We start from the raw sequence: 26,034 nt of genomic DNA, 5'->3' as shown, positions 1-26,034 counted from the left end.
ATGATATTTGCCCTTTCCGGGCGCAGTAACTGTTTGAAGAGAAAGTGACAAAAAAATGGTGCTTTTCTCGTACTAGAATTGTGAAAGAGTAGTTCTAACAAGCCCCTGACAATTTGATCTTTTATGCGGGCGACGGGGCAAGAAGAAGAGACTGATGATCATTTTCATTGTTCTATTGAGCCCTAGCTAACAAGCTCCTGACAATTTGATCTTTTAGGCCGGTGATCTTTTTTGCCGGCGGTATAAAAGATCACCGGCTTAAAAGATCAGTGGTAGATCGTAGTGGCGAAGGACTCTTCGGCATAGGGATTGCCAAAAGAAGAGATAGTGCCGCAGACGGCATGGAAAGGTAAAGAAAATCATACGAGACATGCGACGTCATCGTTACGTATGGCTACGTAACGATGACGTCATGATCTTTTAGGCCGGTGATCTTTTAGGCAGGTCTCACAACGCGCCTTCTCGCGGAGTCCCCGCGCTTGTAGGGATTCTTGTCTGTCGAATAGGTGACTAATCTAATAGCATCAAATATAAAAATAAAATGGTAGGTAAATATTTTATTCCTTTTTTCCGTCTTTCCTTATGAAGCTTCCCTGTCGAAGAGAGACCTCGCGAGCGTTTTGGAGTCTCACTTTGCTACAACCTGCGAGCTGCATGGGCTTGCTTTGACTGAGCTTGCTCAACTGCACCTCTGCTCGTACACGCTGCTTGATTGCTACTCTTAGCCTCTCTCTCTCCTCTTCCAAGTGTCTCACGTCTCTCAGATGATTTCTGTGATATTCGCTCTTTGCTATTTCAAAATCTCTGTCACAAACATCGAACGACTGTAAATGGTTCATTGATAAAATTGCTGAGGTATTACTTTCTTATTTCCATTTGTTTTTCTCTTTCTCTCTGTATCTTCTTCCTCAGGTCTCGTTCCTGACACAAGAAGTCGTACTCTCGATGAAACGGCACGTGAGCAAAGCTATTCCACGAACTGCCCATATGCAGAGAAGCGCGGTTGAAATTGCGTCTTTCTCTTGGCATTGGAAAAGAACAAGTGTGCAAAGATTTCACTCCCAATACAGATACATTAGGGAGAGCTCTGCCAGGGAAAGCAAAAGCCATGTTTCTCTTTCGACGGTCCGGAAACGATTCATTAGCCCGTTGGCCTCCCTTGTCGCGATAGCTGGCCATACAGTATCCAGACCGTGAGCTAGAACGCTGTCGTGCACTCAGACGTTCTCGAAGAGGCTAGGCGAAGGATCTGCGCGTGCTCACAGCTCCGGGTCAGCCCTAAATTGACCGTTTGGCCAGCCAACACCTCTTTGCTCCTTCTAGCGTGGTAGAACGATCTCTTTGCAGCCGCGTAACAGAACTGCAATCATTATAAAGGTACCTGAAGGTCCCAGATAGGAGGTATCCTACGTGGGAATTGCTAGTTTGCTGCTGACGCGATCGAATCAGTACGTCCCAACCAGTGCGATGCTTTCTTTCTCTGCTAAGTGAAAGAGCCAAGCAAATCTAGCTCAAAACGTTCTCCTAGTTTCACTGAATCTCAAACAAACTAGTCTTATTCTTTGGTTACACTGAAAAATGTACCATATTGACGAGACTTCCTACGCATTGCTTCTGGGGGTTGAAGAACGTCGACTAGGATGGAGACGGTCAGCAGCGTCGAGTGAACGCGAAAGTCGACAACAAATGGCATCAGTCCTAGAAGAATGGGCCTGTCGGCGATAAGTCGGTCGGTGTGTTCTCTTTGTATGCTGAGAAATATGTGGCTCAGGCCGATGGTGAATTCAACGGCAAGGAGAGAGGAAATCAAGACGACGTGTTTCTCTATGGATTCTAAATTGACGGCGCCTTTGAATTTCACCAATAGAATCAGAGAGAGACAAAGTAGTATTTCACTCAGTTGAAGAATCGACGAAATGACGGAATATCCGGCTGCGTGGCAGTCTTCGCGGCACTGACTAATATAGGCGACGTACGTGCATTGAAATCCAGCCGAGACCACACCAAAAATAGTCAATGCTATTGCTTCAGAGTCAAACGCCCATTCGAACTTGGAATTTATGGTTCTCCAATTTGGTATCAGGGTTAAACACGTGAAGAGAATTGCACTGGATATTGAATTTAGAACAACGTGGACGCTGATGTGAATCCATTTCATTCCCCAGACGGACTCGTAGTGATTGATATGTGTAAGAACAATGCAGATAAATGTTGGCAAAACCACGACAGGAATCCCGAAAAATGAACAGGCTAGCAGGGTATCGACAAGTCGACGCCGAGAGAAATCCGAGTTGGTACCATATCTCTGAACGTCGCTTTCTCGGGCAGTTTCAGTAATTGCGTTGCCGTTGTCGTCATCGCGCGTCCTCCTCTTTTTCTTGTGAAATGCCAACGTGAAATACAAAGAGGAGGATAAAATGCGGAAAAATGTCATTGAGGATCTGAGTACGGGTCGAATCGTCGTCCAGATCCCTTCGCCGACGATTTTTACGTTGTCGACGTCGACTTTGCATATGCTGTTGACAATGCTGTCCATCCAATGCATCAGGTTGTAGACGGCCAAGAAAACGAATACTTTCTTGTGCCATCCGAGCAACGATCGCTGTTCGCGCTGATACCTGGCCTCAAAGAAAAGCTGAGCTCCTATACGTAGATAGTCTCGTCGAGGTGTCGACTATATTTTTTTTGGCTCACCTTGCATGAGAAAGTTGACTCCTCCACAAACGTGATAGGCGAATTCTTCCCAGGGTCGATCGCACAGAATTGCCCTAGCTACTTCAATGCATTCGTAAAGAAAAACGAGACTGGTGCAGAGTAGAATTATGAGACAGACTCGATGTAGTTCGTTTGTATGCCCGTCCAGATTTTCCTTAGCCACGGCACGAAGCGGTGGCCGTTCGCTTTCAATTTTGACGCTCAGTCGCTTTTGATTTCTATTTCTCTCCCTGGCGCGAGACAGCAAGGCGGCGCAGCAAAGCGATGATGAAAGTGTATAAATCAAAGAGACGTAGATCCAAGCTGGCCTACTTCTTGTCGATCTTGGCCACAGGTAGCCAGGCAGTTGTCCAGTTGCATTGCCATTGGCTATGCACTTGTAGCTGCCGTTCACTGTTGCTCCTCGAGAATCGTTGAAGTGACCGCACCGACCGGCGTAGCGATTGATGTCGAGAAGTCCGCCAATCAGCACGGTGCTAATGGTTATTGCGTTGAATAGAATGCTGCTAAGCCACTTACGTAACCCTTGCCAGAGACGGTTTTTTAGAAGCTGCTGCGCCATGCGACTACGGATGTAACTATCGGTAATCAAATTACGTTCGAGGATGTTTCTAATTAAAACTGAAAATAATTTGTTTTTTATTGCTCACTTGCTTTGTGACGTCACTCTCCTTGACCATATTTGGAAGTTACGTTACACGCGCTGCGCAAGCTCAAACCACACCTGATTTTGGCAGAAAATTTTTCTGCTTTACCTATCCATAGATACACACAGTGTTTCTATGATTATCCGGGGTAGTCAGGGTCGCGTCTTTTGGTTTCTAGCATGTCGTGTTGCCACTTAGCCGAGTTCAAGTCATCCAACGGCCTTCGCGCGTTCGAAGCGATCTTTTCCTGCTTTTTCACGACCGCCTCGCCGTCCTTAGCAAAGCTGAAAGTAAGTAGACGATCGCAAAAAAGGGGAGACGAGGGACTTTCTCTCGACCGCGACACCCGTCGTCGTTTTTTTATCCAGGCTACCTACGGCGTATGCAAGGAGTGCGGAAGCTACAGCGGCCGTCTGCACGCCTGTCTCCACTGCGTCTATACGGGCTGCTACAGGGAGAAGCACATTCACAAGCACTCTTCTAAGACTCGACACCAATTGGGTACTTTAGCGATTGAATTTCTGTATTGAGTTTTAATTAATTAATTAATTAATTAATTAATTGACTGCCATTTTTATCCTCTTGTAGTTGTTGATTTGAGCTATGGTCAAGTCTTTTGCTTTGCCTGTCAATCGTATGTTTACGACGCGGAAGTGGAGATGCTGTTGCAAAGGAAGTCGAGTGAAACGTGGCTGAAAACCAGTTTGTTTAAATAAGCTGCGAGCCTTCTCTCTTTCTTAGCGAAATTGGATTGTGTTTTAGGGATTGAGTGGATTCCGTCTGTTGACGATCAGGAATTCTTAGCGACGAACCCGAAAAGGCGAAAACTCTGCGAACAATCGACTGTTGGTCGGTCGACGCACGCTCATAGAAATACACAAATTTTATTTTCCTTTTTTATGTCCAAGGGTTACGCGGACTACACAATCTTGGCAACACTTGCTTCATGAATTGCATTCTCCAAGCGCTGGTTCACACGCCGACACTTCGCGATTTCTTCCTCGCTGATCAGCACATGTGCCGGTACAGCAGCGGCAGCGGAACGTCGAAATCGAGCAAGTGTCTCATGTGCGAATTGGCGTCGCTCTTCCAAGAGGTAAAAGACGTCGTCACAGTTAGATATATGTGTAACGTGGGGGGGGGGGGGGGGGGGCCTTTTCTTTTATTTGTGACGCTTTCGTTCAGTTTTACAAAGGCGTGTCGACGCCGTTGATTCCGTATCGACTTTTGCATCTCGTCTGGCAAAATGCCCACCACTTGGCCGGTTACGAGCAACAGGATGCCCACGAATTTTTCATGGCCGCTCTTGACATTCTTCATCAGCACAGCCAAGGTTGGGGGGGAGGGGGGGGACTCCATACACGTTCGTTCCTTAACTTAACTTTCTGTCGTCAAAAGATTACAATCCGTCAAGTGACGAGAACAACGGAGGCGCGTCGCTCGAAACCGAAAGCATCATTGAAAAATTGTGCACAGGTCAACTTCAATCGGACGTCATATGTCAGGAATGCAAGTGAGTTGATGTACCTCTTTGCGCGTTTTTTTTTTCTTTTTATTTCTCTCTCCCCGTGAGGTGCGTTTCGACGACGATTGATCCTTTCTGGGACATTTCGCTCGATTTGGGCAACGCAATCGTGCCGACGAAACCGTTCAATCGAATGACGGCAACCAATCTCACTCCGTCGCCAACGAAAATAATGACGTCCTTTTTTCCTGCGGGTTCGATGATTCGATTTATCTCTTCCCGTTCGTTCTATTGACGCGTCTTGGTCTTCTTCGAAAGACGGTGCACTGACTCCGCTGAGACGATCGCCGCCGCCGCAGCCGCCGCCGCAGCGCGGTCCTCTGCTCTCGCCGACCAGTCGAACGCCGAATACTCTGCTCGAGTGTCTGGAACGCTTCACCCATCCTGAGAGACTCGGTAGCGAGGCGAAGATAAAGTGTAGCACATGCAGAACGTATCAGGTACGATCGACGATTAGAGAAAAAGAGTACGTTAGTTGATGGTGTACTAGGAATCGACTAAGCAGTTGACTCTTAGAAAGATTCCCGTTATTTTGTGTTTTCACTTGAAAGCAAGTGGCTCGCGGTTTTCTTTTTTCCGTTCTTTTGTTACACGTTTTGACCGGCGTAGAGATTCGAACATGGGAAGAAGTCGAGAAAGATATCTCGATTCATGCCATTTCCCTTGGAGCTAGACATGGGTCCTTACATGACGGAAAGGTGAAAACGCGTGCATTTTTTTTTCTCTGCTTGGCGAGCTTTTGCTATACGCTTAGGGGCGCATCGCACAATAGACACTCGCTGAAGAATAAGTACGATTTGAGGAGAAACATTTAGGACCATCAGTGAGTGCTTTCAACGCTAGGTATTGTCTCTTTGCTGTCGTCAATCACAGCGGCACGATGGAAACAGGTCACTACACGTGCTACGTGAGACAGCAGCGAGATCAAGTAAGACAGACGACCAAGGAATTTTTTTCCCTCCCCTTACACAGTCAAAACGTCTAGTGGTTCAATTGCGATGACGCTTGGATCACTAAGGTGACCGTGTCAGAAGTTCTACGCTCAGAAGCGTGAGTTTTTCCTCTGCGCGCTCTCGCTTCAGTTCTATAACTTTTCGTTTTTTATTCAGCTATCTACTATTCTATCACAAGCAGGTATTGGATTACGAGTGAGAATCTATTAGCTAAAACTGCAGCTCAGTGTGAATAGTAAGAGAAAAAACGTTCCGTTTTATTTGCGCTCGTTTCTTCTTTTTTTGAGTTCGTGCCTATTCGCGAGATGGCACATCTTCTCTTATCCCGCTAGCCTGAATCCTTCGCACCGTTCGCATGCACTCCGACACGCACGTCGGCGAAATGAGTTGATAGTTGCTTAGATTGGCCAAGTGGAAGATAAAATTGCCGACGAGATTCTTCTCGACGACGTCTCGTCCGTACTTCTCCACGAATTGACGACAAATCGACGCCATGTGCGCATCGGCAAAGGGACTGCGACAGAGGCACTTTGCCAATAAATAAAAACGGTCAATTAAACTTATTACTTTATTCTCATGACGTGAAGATTCCACAATTTCATCATCTCTTTTTCGGCGTCGTTTACATCGGTAAACTCGTTGATCATCTGAAACGGACACGCAATTCGTCAAAAAAAAACACACCTTTGACTGTAGAACGACACCATTTTCATATTCGCTCTCATCCAAGGCGGATCGATTTCGATCTCGCTGTCGACGTCCGATTCGGACGAAAGCGGCATGCTTGTCGTGGAATGATAATAAACTCTGTCGGGAAGAAATCTCTTGATCTAGTGAAAACGAAGACAGAGACTGCTTCACCTGTCCGTCTTGATTTGCGGCGAAAGTCCGACGGCGGCTCCACCATCGGACGGCTCCTTTACCATAAATTCCGTCAGATCATCGAACCTAAGTCTTTTGTTTCTAAAGTGTTTAGTTCCATCTCATATAAAGGTGAACGGGTTATTATTATAGGTCTTATACTTTGAGCTAACTAGAACGCTTGTACTAGACTTTCTTTTTCTCGGAAAGTGTCGACGGCTTGGCAGAACGCGCTCGCGCTGAACAACGTCGCCGTCGTCGTTCTCAGCTCCATAACATTCGTTAAGTCGAACGTCGATCTGACCCACTTTAGGTTGAGGCTTGAGAACCCTCCTCACTACGTGTCACTTCGTTCGTTTATTCTAACCTACCGTATAGGTGAAAAGGAATCGCGGATGGCACAGCTGAAGATGCTTGAGCAGGCCACACAACGTCGGACATTTGACTCTGCACCAGCAGCACGCCAAGTCGCTGATCACTTCCGTCTGCTGTCGCGCATTGCCGTCGTACAGATACCGAAACATGATCTGTTCGGGCGACGGCAGTGCGTCGACGCCGCCGCCGCCGCCGCCGCCGCCGTTCTGAACGACGACGCTTCGGTGACGTCGCTTTGTCGCCACAGCGCCAAAGCCGAGCCCACACGACAACGACGACGATGACGACGACGACGACAAAGCGGATCCTGAAGAAACGCGGAGTCAGATGGGAGGTTAGACCATTCAAAATTCTTAACCTTTTGACGTCACATTTTCCGATTTCGTTTTCCCAATTTTCGCGTGCCTTGCACGTTTGCAATAGCGTCGAGGAGAAAAGACGTGAATCGGATGGCATCCGTCCCACGCAAACGAAAATTTCAAATACTCTTTCAAAGCCATGTTGGATCCCAAGCGCTTTCTCTACAACGAAATAGCGCTATTAGAGAAAGACCAACGAACTCGTCGTTCTTACAATGACCGGGCCGGCCTGACTGCAGTCGTCCCACTTGGCGCGTCGTCGCTGTGCGATCGTCTTCAGCGGAAACGATCCAAACGACTTGACTCGATTGGCACAAAGCTCGTAGTCGCCCTCCTCGCAGACAAAATCTCGCGTCGCGTCGTACAAAACGAAATGGACGTCGAAACGTTTCGGATAATCGGTCGTCGACGTTTTGTCTTTGTCTTTGTCTTTGTCGTCGTCGCTATGGAAACTCGATTGTTCGGAGTCAATCGAATCCCACTGGAGATCGTCGTAATCCGTTTTATTTTGCTCGGTTTCCTTTTGGACTGACTCCTCTTTGCCGAGAGTAACCCTCACACGCAGGACGTAGGAATGAAGAGCGCCGAGAGCGTTGTCCACGCGTTCCACGTCGAGAAGACTTGCGTACGGTATGGAAACGTCGCAGGAAAACGTACCCTCCGTGCCGTCGTTTCCGTCGTCACCCGTCTCGGCGCCGCCGTCGTCGTCGTCGTTTTCGTCGTTGTAGCCGCTACGTCGTTGCACTTTTCTTGGGGCCAACTTCACTTCTTTAGCCGAGTATGCTCCGCGCTGGAGAAGACGTCATTAGGTTATCTTCCCATGATTATTATTATATGAATACTTGTTTCGATCGACCGCTTCTCTGGCTTATGCGTACGAGTATGGGTTCGAGAGTCAATTCTTTTTCTTTCTTTCCGGCGGGACTGTGGAAAGCCTCGAAGGTGAAGTGAAAGTTTCCCGCGGGAGGGCTATAGATATCTATAATCAAGTCCACTGTCTCGCTTCCTAAATTTACGTCTGTTCTTCGTTCTCCTGAAGCTGAGTTAGCATGTCGTTAACGCGAAAATTTTTTCTATTTGGGATAAACGTAGCCGGTTTGTTTCCCTCGGGGCGATCAGTAACTTTACCGCTTTTGCTTCTTGTTTCCGTCTTTTCTCATGTACGTCAAATTGCGACGGAGATAATAAGGCTAAGATTACAGACAAATCAAGACCCACGATAGGTGAAACAGTGCTACTTGCAGATACTTTCTCCGCTGTACAACTCAGACAGCTAGGGGAGTACTGTACGTGGTCTTATCATCTGCATGCGCTTATAATATACTAGATACTTTACGACCTCTTTCCTAGTCCAGTGCTATGCGTCTTACCGACGTTTCCTGTCTCTTTCGGAGCAGCCGATAAAGTTGGGTAGGAACTGAAGCGACACGGTGTTGTCTCGGTTCACCTCGCTGAAAAAAACTTGAACTCACGTTCGTATACTTTCAAAAATTGGTTGTAGTCGGCGCGCAGCTGCTCGAACGATCGTTCGCCCGTTACGTCCGAACTTGAACGAAAACTGTCGACGCCGCGGAGACCCTTTATCATTGTTCGACAACAACCATAACACCACGCCGCGTAGGTAGGTATACAGTTTCCCGGATATAAAAAACCGTTATTTGAGCGCATCTGTGCTTTGACTCAAGTATGAACCGACTGACGAAGTTAAAAGTAGCCTTTGGGAGCCTTGCAGCTACAGCAGCTGTTGCATATGCAGATTTCTTATGCGAAGAATGGGAACACCGTCTTGAGCGTAAGAAGATCGAAGAACGTCTTCAGTTCGGACACTGCGACAAACCGTACTATCAAGAAGAGCGCTTTCTAATCGACAGAAAGTCCGAACGAAAGCCTTTGGCCAAATGTCTTTCGCCGGACGAAAACTCGAGGTTCTACTACGTCATCAGCGGTCCACACGGCTGCGGAAAATCTCGCCTCATCAAGGAGACGGCCTGCGAGCTGATCGAAGAAACGAAAGAGAAGAAGAAGGATTGCGGTATCATCATGGCCGATGTGAGAACGAGCAAGCACGTCGCTGTAGATATTGCGCGCTCCATGGGCATTGCCGTCGAAAATGAGCCGCAAACGTTGCCCGGAAAACTGCGATCTCACTTCGGATACCGCTACCGGCCTTTGTACACCATCCCCAATGATGCCGAGACGGCCATTGATTATATTGGCAACGTATTGGCGACGCAGGGTCGTCAATTCAAGGAAAAGAACAGGAGGCCGTTGGTCATTGGCCTCGATGACATCAACGTACTGGCTGACAGAAACGATCAGCAACTAGAGCGATTGCAGCATTGGGCCAAAAAACTCGCTGACGACGGTCTTGTCATTTTTGCTTTTATCGACAGTGGCGGCATTGCACTTCAAAATATGAGAAAAGTTCCTGGAAGAGCAAGTCGAATGAAGGAGTTCATCGTACAGGATATATCTGAAAAAGATGCTAAGGCATTCCTTAGTACAGCATTAGAGGACTGCAACGTTGATGGCAATGAAGTCTACGATAAACTGACTAATGGCCGCCTTCAGCATCTCCACTGGGTGCGAGAAATCGTACAGAACGAAAAATCCTATACATATGAAGCCCTGTCCAAAAAGCTGATCGGTGAAGTTACATTCAGTTCCTTGCAGCCATGCGATTTACACACATCATTGTCAGGCTACAAAAGTGTTCCTGAGAGGATAAGAAAAAGGCATGAATTGATAAAGGAAATGATGAAAGGAAAAGGAAAGCTGAGCACTGAAAAGGCAACAACCACACTTGGATTGAATGCAGCAGACCAATATGGAAGTGTCTCAGCCTGGGAAGCAGATCTTAAACTTTTGGTCAAAAAAGATATTCTGCTTTACTGTGATGGTGGAAAGGAGCTCACATTTCACAGCAGGCTTGTTGAAACTGCTCTTAAAGAGGTGTTTTGCTAGCCGAAAAATGAACATAGTTACTTTTGGTTTTGGTAAGTTTGTACTTTGTGTGCTGCCGCATCTTTTTATATCAACTATTGAATATTTTGGCTATCTCCTACGTTGGATTCGCAGAAATCTAATTTCGAAAGTTTCCTTCCCTCGTATAGAAACTCCCGTATAGTCTATCACACAAAGTCCCCGGACACAAATGGACGCGAGCACAATTCCCGTCGCCGAATGGAGCCTTAGCGCGCAAACGGAGCTTCGTTTCGAAGTTGAAGACACCGATCCGGTGACGCTGAAGCTTCTCGATGGCACGGCGGAAATATTCGGCACCGAATTGCCGCCAAGCCAGCAATTCTCGTTCGCCGACGGCGCAAAAGTCGCCGTCTTCACGTGGCACGGCTGCCGCGTCCAGTTGCGCGGTCGTCCCCTCCATCCGTACGTGAGCACGGACACGCCCATGGTCGCGTACCTGAACGCGCACGCGGCGCTAGAAAAAATGCGCGAAAGCGTCGAACGCGCGCGCGACCTCGTCGGACCGCGCGTCGTCATCGTCGGCTCGAAAGACGTCGGCAAGACGACGCTCTGTCGCATCCTACTCGGCTACGCGACGCGCTGGGGCCGCCAGCCCGTCTACGTCGATTTAGATTGCGGACAAAATTCGATAAGCGTTCCCGGATGCGTTGCCGCGTTACCGGTCGATAGACCGGCCGACGTCGAGGAGGGCACGTTCGCGTTGCGCGCGCCGCTCGTCTTTCACTACGGCTCGGCGTCGCCGTCGGAGAACTCGGATCTTTATCTGGCTTTGATTTCCGAGCTAGCGCGCGTCGTTCGACGACGATTCGGCACGTTTGCCGAGTGTCGCGCGTCCGGATGCGTGGTGAACACGTGCGGCTGGATCGACGGGTTCGGCTTCAAGGCGATCGTTCACGCCGTCATGGAATTCGATGCGAACGTCGTTCTCGTTTTGGATCAGGAGCGTTTGTTTAGTCAGCTCAAGACGAGTTTGGGATCGTCGGTTCAGGTCGTTTTGCTGCCGAAATCGGGCGGCGTCGTCTCGCGGAGTCGATCGTTTCGGAATGACGCCCGAATGGCGGCCGTGCGGAAGTATTTCTACGGCACCGCGAAGGAGTCGTTGTATCCGCATTCGTTTAACGTGGGCTTCGACGACGTTCTCGTTTTTAAGATTGGGCAGCCGCGCGTGCCCGATTCGTGCTTGCCGTTGGATGCGAAGAAGGACGACAGTGCAACGAAAGTCGTCTCCGTTGCGCTCGACATGGACTTGCTTCACTGCGTGTGCGGTCTCAGTCTGGCGAGTGGACCCAGCGAGGATTTAGCGAGAACGAATGTGGCCGGGTTTGTTGTCGTTACTGATGTGAGCATGGAGAAGAGGACGTTGACGTTGCTCTCGCCTGCGGCTCATCCGTTGCCTAGAAACTGCTTGCTTATTAGTGACATTCGTTTTGTGGATATGAAATGAGAGAAGAGAGCAAAATTAGTCGCAACCGGCATGCAGAGTGGGTTCTGCTTCTCATACACTCAAAGCTCAGTAGAAGTCTTCGATAGGTTGAGGAAGATGACCAAAAGATGCTTCATCGATGTGTCGTCTCTAGTCAGAAGAAGAACGGGTATAAGAGAAAAGTTGGCATGCCCAGCCAGAGCCTCTCGCGCACGTACGCCCGTTGCCGTATAAACGGTCGACCTTTATATACCGGCGTGCGCGAGAGATCCTCAGCTGAGGCTCGACTTTCTGACTCAACCAGCAGACAATCTTTTTCGACCAATCGTTGTCGACCTTCAGTGCAGATTCGTCCTGATAGTCGAGATAATCTAAGCAGCGTATCAGTTCGATAGAATTGACTTTCTGAGATCGATGGCGGTTTGAGACTCAGAGTTCTCGCTAGACGTTTACCGAGTGGTACTGCGCCACCCTGGTGTTATTTGCACTACCCGGTTAACAAAATTTGGTCTTCTGCGCCACTGTAAAAAAACTTCTACTTTGTTTAATGCCATACGTAGAAACTGCAAAGCAAGTGCGTTAAGATCACTCCACACTCAGATTTGGTGTCATCAAAGTGTAATAAACCTACTAATAGAATTAATTAATATGCCTTGAGTGGGTGTGGTCAAGTAAAAAAGTGGGCGTGGTGCAAAAATTTTTTGCGCGCGCCACCTGGATCAACATTTCTAGCGAGAACTCTGTTTGAGAGTCCACAGCGTGCCCGTCAGATTGTCCTATGAACGCTTGCAGATTGTTCCGCCGCTGGATCGAACGAGATTGGCGAGAGCGCGACAACGAGACATACAGTCTACTTCAATCATCAAGGCATCCACCACATTCATTGGCTTCCCGTGATCGTTTGCAAATACCGATCGTCGTCCGCTTCGAGTCCGCTTCGGGTAAAGTGTTATAGTCTATTTGCACTCGCCGCGGCACCCTCAGTAATTAGGTAAGTTACGGCGAATAATCCACCTTTCCATATATGGTCCTCCCCCCGGAATCTGGGGGGAAGTGGTTGATATTAACAGGAAAAACTACGTGTGACTTACAGACGTTTAGTCGACGTCATCTTCTCGCAAGCGCGAATAAGCACGCGAGATTACCCTTACCTTTTGCGCTCGAAATTACCCAGCGAAATGAACGGAGATCGAGGCCCAGCTTTGTCTTCAACGAACGGCGCAGACTCTGATGCAGTGAGTAGTTAGCAAGACGTCTGTGTCACAGTCTACGACAACGTTCGCTTTGCAGGAGCATCCAAGGAGATTGATTCCAGAGCTCTGCACGTACTCAAATCTTATTAATCTTATTAATCTTATTAATCAAATCTTTGGCTCTTTTGAATTCGTTACTAGGCATTTCTACAACCTAGGCTGGGCTTCTGCCTCAGGCGGAAGCGTTAGCATAAAAGATTCGGATGGGTAAGTTACCCAACTAAGACTGCAACGTGGACAACAACACCTTATATTCCGCTTAATTTTCCCTAAAGCAATATTTACGTTGCACCTTCTGGTGTGCAGAAGGAGAGAATCAAGGTGAAAACGGGCGTCAATTTGGAGACTTCTGTAACGTTTTATTGCAGCCTGGTGACATGTTTGTCTTTGACATAAAAGGAGATCAAATTTCGTGTCCTGATCCAAGGCAAGGATCTGATTTTTCTGTCTTTGTAATTTATTCACATGTTGCTTTGGCAGGAAGAATCTTCGACCGAGCGCGTGTTTTCCAGTGTTTATGAACGCTTATCAGAAAAGAAGTATACAGTTGCTTATATGTGAAAGGGGTCTGAGATTAGTAGTTGATTTTAGATGCTGGTGCCGTTATTCACACGCACTCGAACAATGCTGTGATGGCTACGTTGTTTTGGCCTGGAAGCGAGTTTCGTATTTCCAACCTCGAGATGATCAAAGCCATAGCAAATGAAGAGAAAGGAAGAAATTACAGGCACTATATATGACTCCTTTATGCTATTACAGAAAATAATACCAGCACAGGTTTGATGAGGAGCTAATAATTCCCATAATTGAAAACACGGTGGAAGAAATTGGTTTAAAAGCAAGACATTATTTACGAGATAGAAAATAGTTTATTTGTTGACTTTCTCCACTTGAAAGGATCCCATGGATGCAGCAATTGACAAATATCCAGAAACGTGTGCCGTGTTGGTACGAGGTCACGGCTTGTACATGTGGGGTTCAACGTGGCAAAAGGCAAAGATCATGTGAGTCTATATACTCACACACACCTTCTATCAAATGATTGATTTCGACTTTTAGGTGCGAAGCCCTAGACTATGTATTTGGCATTGCCGTAGAAATGAAAAAATATGGATTGGACGTCTCAAAGAAAGAAACAATGACGGACGACGCATTATACATGTGAGTGCTCATCTGTCTGTAATCCGGGACTGCAGCCCGTGACAAAGTTGGTAAAGGCCAGGTAAGGCCGCCTATTAATTCGTTTATATATATACGGTATACATGTAGACTGTATGTACTGTCCTGTATGTACCCGGTGTCTGTCATGCAGTTAGTACACTGACTGTACAGTAGGTCAAGTTACTCAGTCAAGTGTGTTGCTGCTGTTTGTGGTTTACGACTAATAAAACTACTTAGCGCTCATCGCTCATCGATCCGGAAAAGGACGACGACGAACGACGGCAAAAGACACGTGACCCGTCATCTTTCTTTATGCGAATAGACTACCGGATGTAAAAAGAGATGTCACGCAATTCGATAAAATTTGGAAGAAAATTTATCGGTGAATTGAAATTCTGGGACCAATCAAAAATGCGAGTAATGTACCCGTATGCAAAACTCCCGGATATAGGCGAGGCATCGCCGAATGAGAGCCGGCCATGAGAGCCTTAGCGCGAAAACGGAGCTTTGTTTCGAAGTCGAAAGACACCGATTCGGTGACGCTGAAGCTTCTCGAAGGCACGGCGGAAATATTCGGCACCGAATTGGGTCGAAGCCAGCAATTCCGAGTCTCCTTCGCCAACGGCGCAAAAGTTCTACGGCACCGCGAAGGAGTCCGGAGTCGTTGTATCCGCATTCGTTTAACGTGAGCTTCGACGACGTTCTCGTTTTTAAGATTGGGCAGCCGCGCGTGCCCGATTCGTGCTTGCCGTTGGATGCGAAGAAGGACGACAGTGCTACGAAAGTCGTCTCCGTTGCGCTCGACATGGACTTGCTTCACTGCGTGTGCGGTCTCAGTCTGGCGAGCGGACCCAGCGAGGATTTAGCGAGAACGAATGTGGCCGGGTTTGTTGTCGTTACTGATGTGAGCATGGAGAAGAGGACGTTGACGTTGCTCTCGCCTGCGGCGCATCCGTTGCCTAGAAACTGCTTGCTTATTAGTGACATTCGTTTTGTGGATATGAAATGAGAGAAGAGAGCAAATATTAGTCAAGTCACAACCGGCATGCAGAGTGGGTTCTGCTTCTCGTGCACTATCAAAGCTCAGTAGAAGTCTTCAATAGGTTGAGGAAGATGACCAAAAGATGCTTCATCGATGTGTCGTCTCTAGTCAGAAGAAGAACGGGTATAAGAGAAAAGTTAGCCTGCCCAGCCAGACCCTCTCGCGCCCGTACGCCCGTCGTCATACAAACGGTCGACCTTATTATACCGGCGTGCGCGAGAGGGACCAGGCGATTCTTACCGCGTCCCTTTCATCTCCGCCCTCGTCTCTTATCAGCCGTTTTCCGAAATCTATTAAGCGGATCAACTCGCCGATTTCCTTTCGCACCGCCACAGCAACTCCCAGCATATAGTACCTCAAATCGGCGTAGAACGTCACCTGATCGTTCTCCGACTCACCTAAAACGGCAATCATAGTCTCCTTGACGCGAAAGGCACTCAGCATAAATGTGTTTGGCTCCGTAGCCAACTCAGGCTTGTGCCATCCAATCAGCAAGCCAGCAGATCTCATAACCAAACCAATCACAGTCCTACGAAGCCTCTCATCACCGAGATGCTCCCGCAAGATTCTCAACTGAGGCTCGACTTTCTGACTCAACCAGCCGACAATCTTTTTCGACCATTCGTTGTCGACCTTGAGTGCAGATTCGTCCTGATAGTCAAGATAATCAAAGCAGCGTTCATAAGACACAGCGCGTCTCCCGCTGTCCGTCTCGTCACCTGACGGCACGCTGCGGACTCTCAAACCGCCGTCGATCTCATGCCAAGTCAATTCGATCGAACTGATATGCTTTGGATCCATATAAGCGGATTGATCCGCCGCGTCGTCGCGCTGGAGAACGAGATCGGCGAGAGCGCGACAACGAGACATACAGTACTTCGTCAAGGCATCCACATTCATCATTCCCTTTTCCGTGATCGTTTTCAAGTAGCAAACGAGAAAATAGGCGAACGCTCCCGAGCCCAGTTCGTCGGCGAAGAGAGATTTCTCCGGCGTCGAACAGGCGACGACGAAGTGAGCGCTGTAGTCGGCGCCGATTCGAACGACGAGCGTTTGCGCGAGAGCCGCAGCCAGGCGACAATCGAACATTGCGATGATACGACTTCGAGTCGATTTGAGTTCTCCCAGTGCCTTCACTATTTCGTCGCATGTTATGAGTTGGGCTGCGTCGCCGTTGAAGTCGGAATTGGCTAGTCCGATTTGCGTTTCGGCGTACCGAGTCGCAGGGCCCGAGAAAAAAATGAATAATATGCCGTCGCTTTCGACTTCTTTTGCCGCCTTTGTGAAACAGTGAAGAACATTGGCTTTTGTGGCGGAATAGTATGAGTCGGAAGCGAGAAGTTGTGACGGAAATCCGAGCTCTTTTTCCATGGCGTCGTTGACGATCTTGGCGTCTCTGTCGCACATTGGCACGTCGTGCGACTGTCGTTGCATGTGAACGGAACGGCCGACTCCGATGCAGACGGCGCGGCTATTGGCGGCGTTGAATTGGACGTCGGAAGGGCACGTCGTCGCTGTGACTTCGATGAATCCTTTGTCTTTGCTCGGCTTTTTCGTCGATTCCTTGTTGCCCATAGTCGTCACTTGATTGAAAGCGGGGTCAGATCGCACGTGAGACTAGTTTACATACAAAGATGATGCAAATAATGTCCACCAATACAAGTCTAGATTTATTAGTTTCATCTCTTGTAGTTTATGCCGACTCTCATTCAATTGATTAATTGTTACTATCGGTAAGAATTTTTATATATATCTATTTCCGTGTAGTACGGGCCTTTTTAGCCACTTCCAGATGTCGGCGTCGTCTTCTCGCAAACGGATAAGCACGCGAGAGTACCCTTTGTGCTCGAAATTACCCAGGGAAATGAGCGGAGATCGAGACTCAGCTTCGTCTTCAACGAACAGTGCAGACTCTGATGCGGTTCGCAAGACACCTGTGCCACAGTCTACGTCAGCGTTCGCTTTGCAGGAGCATCCAAGGAGATTGATTCCAGAGCTCTACACGTACTCACATCTTATTGACCCCTTTGGCTCTTTTGAATTCGTTACTAGGCATTTCTACAACCTAGGCTGGACTACGGGCTCAGGCGGAAGCGTTAGCATAAAAGATTCGGATGGGTATGACGTACGAGAACACCTTATAGTCTACTCAGCTTTATTTTCCCTAAAGCGATATTTATGTTGCGCCTTCTGGTGTGCAGAAAGAGAGAATCAAGGTGAAACGGACGTCAATTTGGAGACTTGTGCAACGTTTTATTGCAGCCTGATGACATGTTTGTCTTTGACATAAAGGGAGATCAAATTTCGTGTCCTGATCCAAGGCAAGGATCTGATTTTTCTGGCTTTGTAATTTATTCACGTGTTGCTTTGGCAGTAAGAACCTTCGACCGAGCTCGTGTTTTCCAGTGTTTATGAACGCTTATCAGAAAAGAAGTATACAGTTGCTTATATGTGAAAGGGGTCTGAGATTAATTGATTTTTTTTAGATGCTGGCGCCGTTATTCACACGCACTCACCCAATGCTGTGATGGCCACGTTGTTTTGGCCTGGAGACGAGTTTCGTATCTCCAACCTCCAGATGATCAAAGCCATAGCAAATGAAGAGAAAGGAAGAAATTACAGGCACTATATGACTACTTTATGCTATTACAGAAAATAATGGCATAATAGCACAGGTTTGACGAGGAGCTAATAATTCCCATAATTGAAAACAGGGCAGAAGAAATTGGTTTAAAAGCAAGACATTATTTACGAGATAGAAAATAGTTTATTTGTTGACTTTCTCCACTTGAAAGGATCCCATGGGTGCAGTGATTGACAAGTATCCAGAAACGTGCGCCGTGTTGGTACGAGGTCACGGCTTGTACATGTGGGGTTCAACGTGGCAAAAGGCAAAGATCATGTAAGACTGTACACATACACATTTCTATCAAACGATTTATTTCGACTTTTAGGTGCGAAGCCCTAGACTATCTATTTGGCATTGCCGTAGAAATGAAAAAATACGGATTGGACGTCTCAAAGAAAGAAACAATGACGGACGACGCATTATACATGTGAGTGTTCATCATATGGAACCTACTCTGTATATGCATGCAATAAAATCAAAATGTCCACTGAAATGTAGAAGACTAGAATGAAAAGGAAGATCGCCCCGCCCCACACGGACATCCTTGTTTTATTGCTAAGAAAAGAGGTGTTCGGAGGTTTCGCGTGTTTCCTCTCGGCGGATGCTTCCACGCCCCAATACCACATGACGTCACGCGCACCGAAAGGGAAGGTTAGCCTCAAGAGTTCGCGTCACCTCACAAGAAATCCTTCACCTGAAACGATGGTCGTACAATCGAAGCGACGTCTCGTCGCCTATTTATTTCTACTCCTCGTCGCGCTAACGGGGTCCCAAGCGACGCCATGTTCGGGCACGGCGACGCTCGACTTCTCCGTAGACGGGAACGGCGACGTCTCTCTCACGCTCAACACGGATCGATACAAAGACGAACACGAACTCTGGACATTCGACTTCGAATCGCATCGCGACGACACGCTGGCGATCGTCGATCGCAGCCTCTTCCCGGGCACGTTCGGTTCGTGCGCAACCGTGAAGAAAAGACTCGACACGCCGGAGGCGTTCGCCGCCGACTTCGACCCGGTCGCGTCGGGCGGCGGCACGTTCATTCAAACGTTTCGAAAGGGAACGACGCCGCCGTCGCCGCGAAAAGACGCGTTCGAGTACGCGGGTTCGCTCGCCGAACTTCTCGAATGCAAAACGTCGCGCGACGAGTTCGTCTTCTCCGCGACGACGTTCGAAGACGAGTCGACGATCGCGGCGACCGTCTACGCGACGTGCTTCGGTTCGCTCGATCCGCTCAACGTTTCGGTGCCGATCGTTCGAAGCGAGACGTCGTTTCCCGTGCGCGTCGAAGCGTCGCGCACCGCCGTCGGAACGGCGAGCGCGGGCGCGACGATCGCGTCGATCGTCGCGCTTCCGTCGCTCGTCTACAACGCCCCGAACATCGTCGATGGCGTCGGTTTGACGCGTTTCGACGTCGAAGTGACTTTTGACGTCACGTCGATGACGCCGTCGCAAGGTGAACAGTACGTTCTCTATAACCCGGACGTTACGCCGACGTTCGTTCCGACGGGGTCGAGTGCGTGGTCGATGGCGTTTGTGCGTAATTTGGCGGGAGAGAATTCGGGTCGCTGCCAGTTGTCAAAAGGCTTTTGCACCCAAACACTATTTTATCGGATTGCTTGCATACAGAGCAATCCGCTCGCCAATGTCAGGGCAACTCTTGAAGGTCGCTTCACGTTCAACCTCAAGGAGGAGTCTTGCGACAACAAGGATCCAACGGCGGCGGCGGCGAGTTGCGCTGAAACGGGCGTGACGTCGTCGTTCACAATTAGCCCCATCGTTCGGCTGAGCGTGATTGGCGGCTTGGATGGAGTGACCCTCGGCGTGGGCCTTGCGACGTCGGCACTGATTAACCTCAATACAGGAAATGACGCCTTAGTGAAAAACGTGGTTGCCGGCGAACGATTGTCATGGCAACTTCAAGTGACGCCCGCGTCGAAGCGTAGCCGTTATTCCGTTCAATTGAGAAAATTGCTTCTTTGCCCATTCAACCAAGCGGTATGTATATACATGTACATAATGATATTTATATTGATCGTATCCTCCTCATTCTGTCTCTCCGTTTTTAGGCCGGTGGCTGCATGAGTGCGAACGATCACGTTCTTTTTGATGCTTCGCACAATGGTAACGTTTCGACGAAGTTCGTCGCTGACACGGAAACGTATCAAGCCGAATTCACTATGATCGGCCTGTCTCCTAATCCCGAGTCCTATCATCTAACGGGCTCATTCTTCGTAAACGGGACGACGGACAGCACCTTCACGCCAGTCACATTGAGCACTTTTCTCGTATTCAATGGATGTCCGGCGTCTTCGTCGATTTTTGATCCGTCGGACGGGTCGTGCGACGAATGCAAGGACGGTTATAAGTTGGACGCTTTTCAGTGCATCTCCTCGACAACACCGCCGCCACCGCCTAAGGTCATGACGAAACCGGCGACCACTGATACGCCTGAACCATCGACGTCGCGCGGCGTTCTCGTTGTTTATCAGCTTTTGGCTAGTGTCGTCTGTCTTGCAGGTGCATTGTTGTTGTAGATGGATTATAAGTGGCGTGTACGTATCTGTGTGTGTGTGTCTCTGTGCAGTGAAAATGATGATAGCGCTTAAGCAATGCATTTTTTGTTGTAATCTTTTCGTAATACAAACAATGGGCAGAATGATTTTTCAGTTTCCTGTGTACTTACCATTAGTACACTTTATTTGTAAGTGTTGTTCGTACTCGTACTTTCTTTCTGTTTAGCAACACAGCAACAGTAAATACATTATTTGTGAGCTGGACAGAGAAGGACTCAACTGCATTGATTGATTTTGTCAACTTCGAGTTGGTCTCGACATCCCGTATATATTTAAAGCGGTTATTTCAAAGATGGCGGCCGCGGCAACCGAGAAAAAGTTCATTGCACTGCGAAAGCGCCTCGACCAACTCGGCTATCGGCAACCGCTGGGCATGGAATCGTATCTACTCGTCGATCGCCTCTTCGCCGACCTCGTCCAAACGACGGACAGCCTTCGCAAAGCGAAAAAACACGCGAATCCGCGCGGCGACGACGCGAACGCCGCCTGGACGGACGCGATCGGCGCCTACAAGGCAGAAAACGCGCGACTCGTTCGCGAAAACAACGACCTACACGCAAAACTTCTCGCCGAACGCGAAACGCTGGAGGAGCGCGTGCGAGAGCTGCGCGTCACGCTGCGACGCGTCGAACACGAGAACGCCGATCTCAAATTCCTCAACAGTCAATACGTCCATCGCGTTCGCGCGCACGAACGCCAATCGGCGGCGAAAGACGCGAAAATCGTTCAGCTGCAGGAGAAAAACGTTCGGGCCGTGATCGAGACTCCGGGAGGACGAAAGAAGCCCGTCGCCTTTCGGAAGCAACGTATGGACGTGGAAGCGCACGTGCCGGCGGCGGCGGCGGCGGCGGCGGCGACGGCACCGCGAGTCGTTGCTCCGGAACCGTTTCTTATGGATATGATGAAAATGGCTGATTTGAGAAATGAGCAGATGAGTGAGAAGATCGTCGCGTTGGAGGAGTCCGAGAAGGCGTCGGCAAGGGCCGTGCAGAGTTTGAGAAAACAGGTGAGAATAGTTGTATGTGTTAGGACTAAAAATCATTTATTTCTTTTTTTCTTTTAGGTGGAAGTGAGGAATGCTGAGATAGAGAGATTGCACGGACTGTTGGACGGAGGTCGGCCTCTCGACGTCATGATTGCAGAAGGGCAGAAGGAGTCGAATGAAAAAATGGTGGCCCATCTCAATATACAGGTCGGCCTATTTTGATATTGAATTTCTTTTTCGTATCGTCTCCTCTAGGTGGATTATCTCACGCAAGTCAATTCGGAAATGGCGTCAAAGATGAAAGAGATGGAGTCGAGTCAGAAGGACGCCGAATTGAGAGCCGGCGAGTTGGCGTCGAAAAACGCGAGACTGTGCGGCGAATTGGAGGAAATCAACGACCTGACCAAGCAACTAGAAGAGGAAAACGCCGTTCAAATCAAACAACTCGAAGTGGAACTGAAAGAGACAAAGGCAAAGGAGACATACGTAAAATTCTTTGAGATATGTAAATTCAATGATTACTTTTCAGGATTTTGATGAACGACGCGTGCAGCTCATTAGCGAATTCAAAAAGGAAATTCGAGACTTGAAACGCACGTGCCACAGTTTGGAACTGACTGGCAAGCAAAATGCCGAATTAGCGCACGTGGCCGAAAATGACGTTCGACTGAGCGAAGAGCGTTGCGAGAGAATTTCTCAGGAGAAGCGAGAAGTGGAGGCGAGATACGAAAAATTGCAGGAAAAAGGTAAATAGAGCAAATCGCATTTGATTCTGACGTCACTTTTTCCTTTGATTTTATTTTAGAGAGAGATCTAACTTTGGAGTTGGAACGTCTGCGTCACATTGCTATAGTCCGAGAAGAAGATCGAGCGCGAAGGAGTCGAACAGAGCACGCGAGAGTCGAGGATGTCGTTATCGAATTAGAGGAACGAGTGGAAGAACTTGTTAAGGAGAAAGCGGAGAGAATCGCGGTATTTTGAAAGGCGGGCACGCGTTGCATCAAAAAAAGAGCGTCTGTTTTAGCGATTGAGAAGCATCGAGACGATGCACGGTCAGACGGAAGACGAGAGGAATTATTATAAGTCAGAGTGCGAGAAACTGCAGCGACAGTTGCTGGGCGACGGACGGCGAACGACGTATCAAGCGGTAAGGACTCAATAGAGTAGAGAGAGTACTGTAGTCTTATTCAGCGATAATATTACTCTATAGGGGAGGCTGTCGTTGAGTCCTATGAAGACGTCGTTTTCAAGGAAACGTAGAGGCGACGCCGACGATGACGACAGCGATGACGGCGATGGCGGAGGAGGAGGCGCGACGAGATTGAAGGTCGAACGCGACAGACTTCGGTCAATTGTTGATCAATTTGAGAAAGAACTTATAAAAGTGAGCAGTCGCTCTACTTAGATGACGAATAATATTATATGTCCACAAGATTAAAACGGACACCGGTATCCTGACGAGTGAGAGAGACAACTTCAAACTGCTATATGATCAGGTATACGTAGTGGCAATAGATAAACGGAATAATCTGACGTCGAAGGCGTTTAGGCTTCCGACGAAGTCCGTCGTCTTCGTCGCGATCTCGCTCAGCGAGAAACAGGAGACGGACGCTCTCCGCTTCGTCACAGCACGCAGGTCCTCTTGCGACAGGTGGAACAGGAAAGAGACGACGCTCGACGACGACTCGCCCAATTGCAGGAGGAACGCGACCGTCTCCAGGAAAGACTTCGAGTAGGAGCAAATAAAACAATCGCAAAAGAGACGAAGGAACCGATAAAAATGTCGCTTAGATGTCAACCGAATCGGAAAAGGCGAACAGGGATATGATAGAATTAAAATCGGTTCAAACAGAGACAGATCTTAAGGAAGTAAGTAACGTCAGTCCCTCTCTCTTTCCTCTGTTGTTTATTTCTCTCTCTCTCTCTCTCTCGCAGGTCGTCGCTGAACGCGACGAGCTGGCCAATCGCATCGCTTCTCTTCGCGAGATGGTCGCCCGACTCGAGGAACAGCTCAAGACGTCGTCGGCGGCGTTGACGTCGTCTCGGCACGAGACGGCGACGCACGAGTCGCGAATCGGCGACATGCGAGCGATGGTCGAAGAGGCGGAGAGAAGTCGACGGGAGCAGGGAAACGCGCTCGCCGATTGTCGACGAGCGTTGAACGAATCGGAGGAGAAGATCCATCGACGAGAACTCGAGCTGAGTAAGGGGGAAAAAAACCCCGGAGTCTGGCGGAGTCGATTTTTTTTCTTGGGGTAGGGAGTGCCGAGAATGAGATTCGTTCGGCGCGGGCTGAAGAGAGTCGTCTGCGCGGCGTCGTGGAGACGCTCGATCGCGAGAGAGACGCTCTTCAAGCCGAACTCGACTCTCGAATGGAGCAAATTATTTGCGTGCAAGAGGAAAAGGATATGGGCAGTCGAACGGGGCAACAGCTCAATCAGAAGATACGAGACTTGGAATCTCAAATGAAGTAAAAGAGAATAGTTGTATTTGCTTGAGATCGCGACGGGTTTCTCCTTGAAGGGTTTTGACGGAGCGACTGGCGTCGAAGGATCGCGAAATCGCGAGTCTTCGACACGAACGCGACGTCGTCGCGTCGCGAGAGCACGAGGCGCGACGCGGTCGCGAGATCGCCGTCGCCGACAATCGTCGTCTCGAGCAGGATCTTCGAACGATGACGGACGAAAATCAGACGGTGCATCGCGAGCTGACGCGATGTCAGGAGAGTCTGCAGGAGCAGAACGAGCAGCTCCAGTTGTACGCTCAGCAGCTGCTCAACTACAAGGACATGATGGACGAGAAGGAAGACGAGAAAGTCGATTTGCTGAAGTCGTATCAATCGCTCAGCAGCGAGAACGAGAAGCTGGAGTCGTCCGCGCATCAGACGCTTCGCGACGCCGCCGGCGTTCAGCAGCAGCTGTTGGACGTCACAATGGTACGCTAATAGTGCCCAAATCGTACATAATAGAAAATCGCTTTCGTTTTTCTTAGGAAAATCAGCACTTGCAGCAGCAGTATCAACTCCAAGCCGAAGAGATTGGAGAGAAGGAGAAAGCATTGCATGCCTACGGACTACAGGTGTCAAAGTTCTCCAGCGCTCTGTCGAGAATGGAACAGGAGCTTCGACAGACTCGAGACGAAAAAGTGGAATCGACTGTTGCCTCTGTAAACTGTTTAGTTATTATTATTCTCTTTTTAGAGAGCTTTGCTCGAAGAGAGAAATGCGTCGCGAGCCTTGTGCTCCAAATTGGAGCAGGACAAAGCCGTGCTGATGCGACAGGTAGCAACGCGCGGCGCCGAGGTGCAGCAGCTTAAAATCACGTTGGATAACGAGAGAATGGAAGTGGAGTCATTGCGACGCGAAGTCAGAGAAAGATCAGTCAGAAAAAACGGTCGTAATCATCGTTTTCTGCAGGTCGAACGTCTGAATCAACGTTTGCAAGGCTTGGAGTCGGTGTTGGCCGTCGAACGGGAAACGGTTTGTCGAACAATCTTCTGGACTTTCGCGCTTATTCACGCTTTGATATTAATGCAGGTTTTTCAGCACGAGGCTCGACGCGACAGAACTACGACAGAAAATCGGCAGCTGCACGAGCAGATCATTCAGTTAGAAACGGAAAGGTGCGAACGAACTGTAGCGCCGGTCTATTTTTTGTGAGGAATTTCGTCGCGCAGGCAAGTGAGCCTTCGCGAGTTGAGTGCAGCTCGCGATGATCTCAAAAAGGCGTCTCTCTCCCCCGGAGAAGTCAGTCCCGCGTCGTCGGCGACGAGGCACAGCGACTTCGATGCGAGCGGACGAAGAGAATCGTTGGATCGGCTTCCGGACGACTTCCTTCAGGGTCACTCCGATTCGAAATCTCTATCGTCGGAGTCTCTTCGCAGCGGCCAGTCAATTGGCGGAGAAGAGGTAATGCCGGCCGGCGGCGAGAAGTTGAAACGAAAAAAAATGAGGGGACCTTTCGAAATCTTTTTAGAGAGAAGAAACGCATTTTGAAAGAGAGAAAAAGGCATTGGAAGAGGAGACAGCGAGTAAGACGAAGAGGATTTACAGCTTTTCGGCGGCCATGTGTACGTTGTTGTGTAGGCGTGGTTGACGAGCTTATGTCATCTCGAACGACCTAGTCGCTGTCACCGCCATCGTAATAAAGAATCCACGACTTTTACCTTTTAGCAACATAGCCCTTGGGTGAATAATTGTAATGGAAAGCCTATGACGATTCAGTATGAGGGAATCAGCCGGCACGATCATTTGATGGAGAGTGAGTGTTCTCTGTTGCTTGTCTTTATACAGTGTATCATACTATGTATGTGTTTACAAAATTTCCTTACATTACCCGTATATGTATTCAATAATTCAATTGTTCCTTTGTTGTCTGGATGGCGCTGCGGCGAGAAGATCTATTGAGCTTACCTCCAAATCTGCATGACATAGTGCACATGACGTTTTTGTTCAATTTGAACAAACGACGTCTCTGAGTGTATTGACAGTATCCGAGAGGCACGCCTATATGCCCGCCCTATATCACGTCTGTATCACGTGGC

General features: G+C 48.8%; 10 protein-coding genes across 12 annotated transcripts; 7 read left to right on the top strand and 3 right to left on the bottom strand.

Annotated features, from left to right (window-relative positions):
* Positions 1 to 1,468: 1,468 nt before the first annotated feature.
* LOC136200208 (uncharacterized) lies at positions 1,469 to 3,286 on the bottom strand. Its single transcript, XM_065990559.1, has 2 exons — positions 2,695 to 3,286; positions 1,469 to 2,643 (listed from the first exon to the last, which is right to left on the bottom strand). The coding sequence occupies exons 1-2, from the start codon at positions 3,275 to 3,277 to the stop codon at positions 1,556 to 1,558; spliced, it is 1,671 nt and encodes a 556-aa protein (XP_065846631.1). The 5' UTR covers positions 3,278 to 3,286; the 3' UTR covers positions 1,469 to 1,555.
* Positions 3,287 to 3,519: 233 nt separating this feature from the next.
* On the top strand, positions 3,520 to 6,178 carry LOC136200144 (ubiquitin carboxyl-terminal hydrolase 22-like). Its single transcript, XM_065990487.1, has 15 exons — positions 3,520 to 3,652; positions 3,731 to 3,863; positions 3,951 to 4,064; positions 4,125 to 4,211; positions 4,271 to 4,458; positions 4,548 to 4,695; positions 4,761 to 4,875; positions 4,936 to 5,081; positions 5,146 to 5,327; positions 5,378 to 5,437; positions 5,497 to 5,585; positions 5,642 to 5,677; positions 5,731 to 5,815; positions 5,873 to 5,937; positions 5,997 to 6,178. The coding sequence occupies exons 1-15, from the start codon at positions 3,542 to 3,544 to the stop codon at positions 6,037 to 6,039; spliced, it is 1,602 nt and encodes a 533-aa protein (XP_065846559.1). The 5' UTR covers positions 3,520 to 3,541; the 3' UTR covers positions 6,040 to 6,178.
* On the bottom strand, positions 5,973 to 9,061 carry LOC136200143 (polycomb protein suz12-like). Its single transcript, XM_065990486.1, has 13 exons — positions 8,908 to 9,061; positions 8,806 to 8,852; positions 8,564 to 8,625; positions 8,452 to 8,508; positions 8,278 to 8,404; positions 7,650 to 8,225; positions 7,435 to 7,597; positions 7,073 to 7,383; positions 6,864 to 7,021; positions 6,702 to 6,803; positions 6,545 to 6,647; positions 6,408 to 6,487; positions 5,973 to 6,354 (listed from the first exon to the last, which is right to left on the bottom strand). Exons 1-13 carry the CDS (start codon positions 9,020 to 9,022, stop codon positions 6,135 to 6,137), a joined length of 2,121 nt encoding a protein of 706 aa, XP_065846558.1. The 5' UTR covers positions 9,023 to 9,061; the 3' UTR covers positions 5,973 to 6,134.
* LOC136200145 (uncharacterized) lies at positions 9,004 to 10,528 on the top strand. The gene is made up of 2 exons (XM_065990489.1): positions 9,004 to 9,056; positions 9,121 to 10,528. Exon 2 carries the CDS (start codon positions 9,122 to 9,124, stop codon positions 10,397 to 10,399), a length of 1,278 nt encoding a protein of 425 aa, XP_065846561.1. The 5' UTR covers positions 9,004 to 9,056; position 9,121; the 3' UTR covers positions 10,400 to 10,528.
* Positions 10,529 to 10,584: 56 nt separating this feature from the next.
* On the top strand, positions 10,585 to 12,428 carry LOC136200146 (polyribonucleotide 5'-hydroxyl-kinase Clp1-like). Its single transcript, XM_065990490.1, has one exon. It carries the CDS (start codon positions 10,590 to 10,592, stop codon positions 11,862 to 11,864), a length of 1,275 nt encoding a protein of 424 aa, XP_065846562.1. The 5' UTR covers positions 10,585 to 10,589; the 3' UTR covers positions 11,865 to 12,428.
* A 384-nt stretch (positions 12,429 to 12,812) lies between these two features.
* On the top strand, positions 12,813 to 14,493 carry LOC136200032 (methylthioribulose-1-phosphate dehydratase-like). Its single transcript, XM_065990360.1, has 11 exons — positions 12,813 to 12,834; positions 12,937 to 13,078; positions 13,134 to 13,168; positions 13,238 to 13,303; positions 13,372 to 13,417; positions 13,465 to 13,523; positions 13,577 to 13,635; positions 13,688 to 13,823; positions 13,874 to 13,934; positions 13,994 to 14,100; positions 14,156 to 14,493. The coding sequence occupies exons 2-11, from the start codon at positions 13,022 to 13,024 to the stop codon at positions 14,259 to 14,261; spliced, it is 732 nt and encodes a 243-aa protein (XP_065846432.1). The 5' UTR covers positions 12,813 to 12,834; positions 12,937 to 13,021; the 3' UTR covers positions 14,262 to 14,493.
* Positions 14,494 to 15,182: 689 nt separating this feature from the next.
* Positions 15,183 to 16,924, bottom strand: LOC136184004 (uncharacterized). The gene is made up of 2 exons (XM_065970820.1): positions 15,540 to 16,924; positions 15,183 to 15,403 (listed from the first exon to the last, which is right to left on the bottom strand). Exons 1-2 carry the CDS (start codon positions 16,872 to 16,874, stop codon positions 15,341 to 15,343), a joined length of 1,398 nt encoding a protein of 465 aa, XP_065826892.1. The 5' UTR covers positions 16,875 to 16,924; the 3' UTR covers positions 15,183 to 15,340.
* Positions 15,608 to 18,535, top strand: LOC136184005 (probable methylthioribulose-1-phosphate dehydratase). Of its 2 annotated transcripts, XM_065970822.1 has the most exons (12): positions 15,608 to 17,032; positions 17,082 to 17,220; positions 17,269 to 17,303; positions 17,352 to 17,417; positions 17,470 to 17,515; positions 17,562 to 17,620; positions 17,674 to 17,732; positions 17,786 to 17,921; positions 17,975 to 18,035; positions 18,095 to 18,201; positions 18,254 to 18,355; positions 18,427 to 18,535. In XM_065970822.1, the coding sequence occupies exons 1-12, from the start codon at positions 16,995 to 16,997 to the stop codon at positions 18,437 to 18,439; spliced, it is 861 nt and encodes a 286-aa protein (XP_065826894.1). In that variant the 5' UTR covers positions 15,608 to 16,994; the 3' UTR covers positions 18,440 to 18,535. The 2 variants fall into 2 exon arrangements, with proteins under 2 accessions (XP_065826894.1, XP_065826893.1); XM_065970821.1 differs by having other exon boundaries at positions 17,082 to 17,303.
* Positions 18,536 to 18,545: 10 nt separating this feature from the next.
* On the top strand, positions 18,546 to 20,711 carry LOC136184003 (uncharacterized). The gene is made up of 2 exons (XM_065970819.1): positions 18,546 to 19,929; positions 20,001 to 20,711. Exons 1-2 carry the CDS (start codon positions 18,553 to 18,555, stop codon positions 20,466 to 20,468), a joined length of 1,845 nt encoding a protein of 614 aa, XP_065826891.1. The 5' UTR covers positions 18,546 to 18,552; the 3' UTR covers positions 20,469 to 20,711.
* Positions 20,712 to 20,767: 56 nt separating this feature from the next.
* On the top strand, positions 20,768 to 25,866 carry LOC136184001 (centrosomal protein of 135 kDa-like). Of its 2 annotated transcripts, none has more exons than XM_065970817.1 (20): positions 20,768 to 21,513; positions 21,571 to 21,699; positions 21,748 to 21,963; positions 22,022 to 22,238; positions 22,298 to 22,464; positions 22,517 to 22,639; positions 22,703 to 22,876; positions 22,926 to 22,988; positions 23,042 to 23,224; positions 23,284 to 23,361; positions 23,428 to 23,695; positions 23,752 to 23,962; positions 24,016 to 24,427; positions 24,484 to 24,636; positions 24,692 to 24,856; positions 24,908 to 24,970; positions 25,028 to 25,113; positions 25,168 to 25,399; positions 25,467 to 25,521; positions 25,577 to 25,866. In XM_065970817.1, the coding sequence occupies exons 1-20, from the start codon at positions 20,800 to 20,802 to the stop codon at positions 25,612 to 25,614; spliced, it is 3,747 nt and encodes a 1,248-aa protein (XP_065826889.1). In that variant the 5' UTR covers positions 20,768 to 20,799; the 3' UTR covers positions 25,615 to 25,866. The 2 variants fall into 2 exon arrangements, with proteins under 2 accessions (XP_065826889.1, XP_065826888.1); XM_065970816.1 differs by having other exon boundaries at positions 21,748 to 21,978.
* Positions 25,867 to 26,034: the final 168 nt, after the last annotated feature.

The sequence above is a fragment of the Oscarella lobularis genome, chromosome 2 (assembly GCF_947507565.1).
Source record: "Oscarella lobularis chromosome 2, ooOscLobu1.1, whole genome shotgun sequence".
Lineage (NCBI taxonomy): Eukaryota > Metazoa > Porifera > Homoscleromorpha > Homosclerophorida > Oscarellidae > Oscarella > Oscarella lobularis.
The sequence above is the reverse complement of the archived record's forward strand: the minus strand, read 5'-3'. Positions and strand labels throughout refer to the sequence as shown.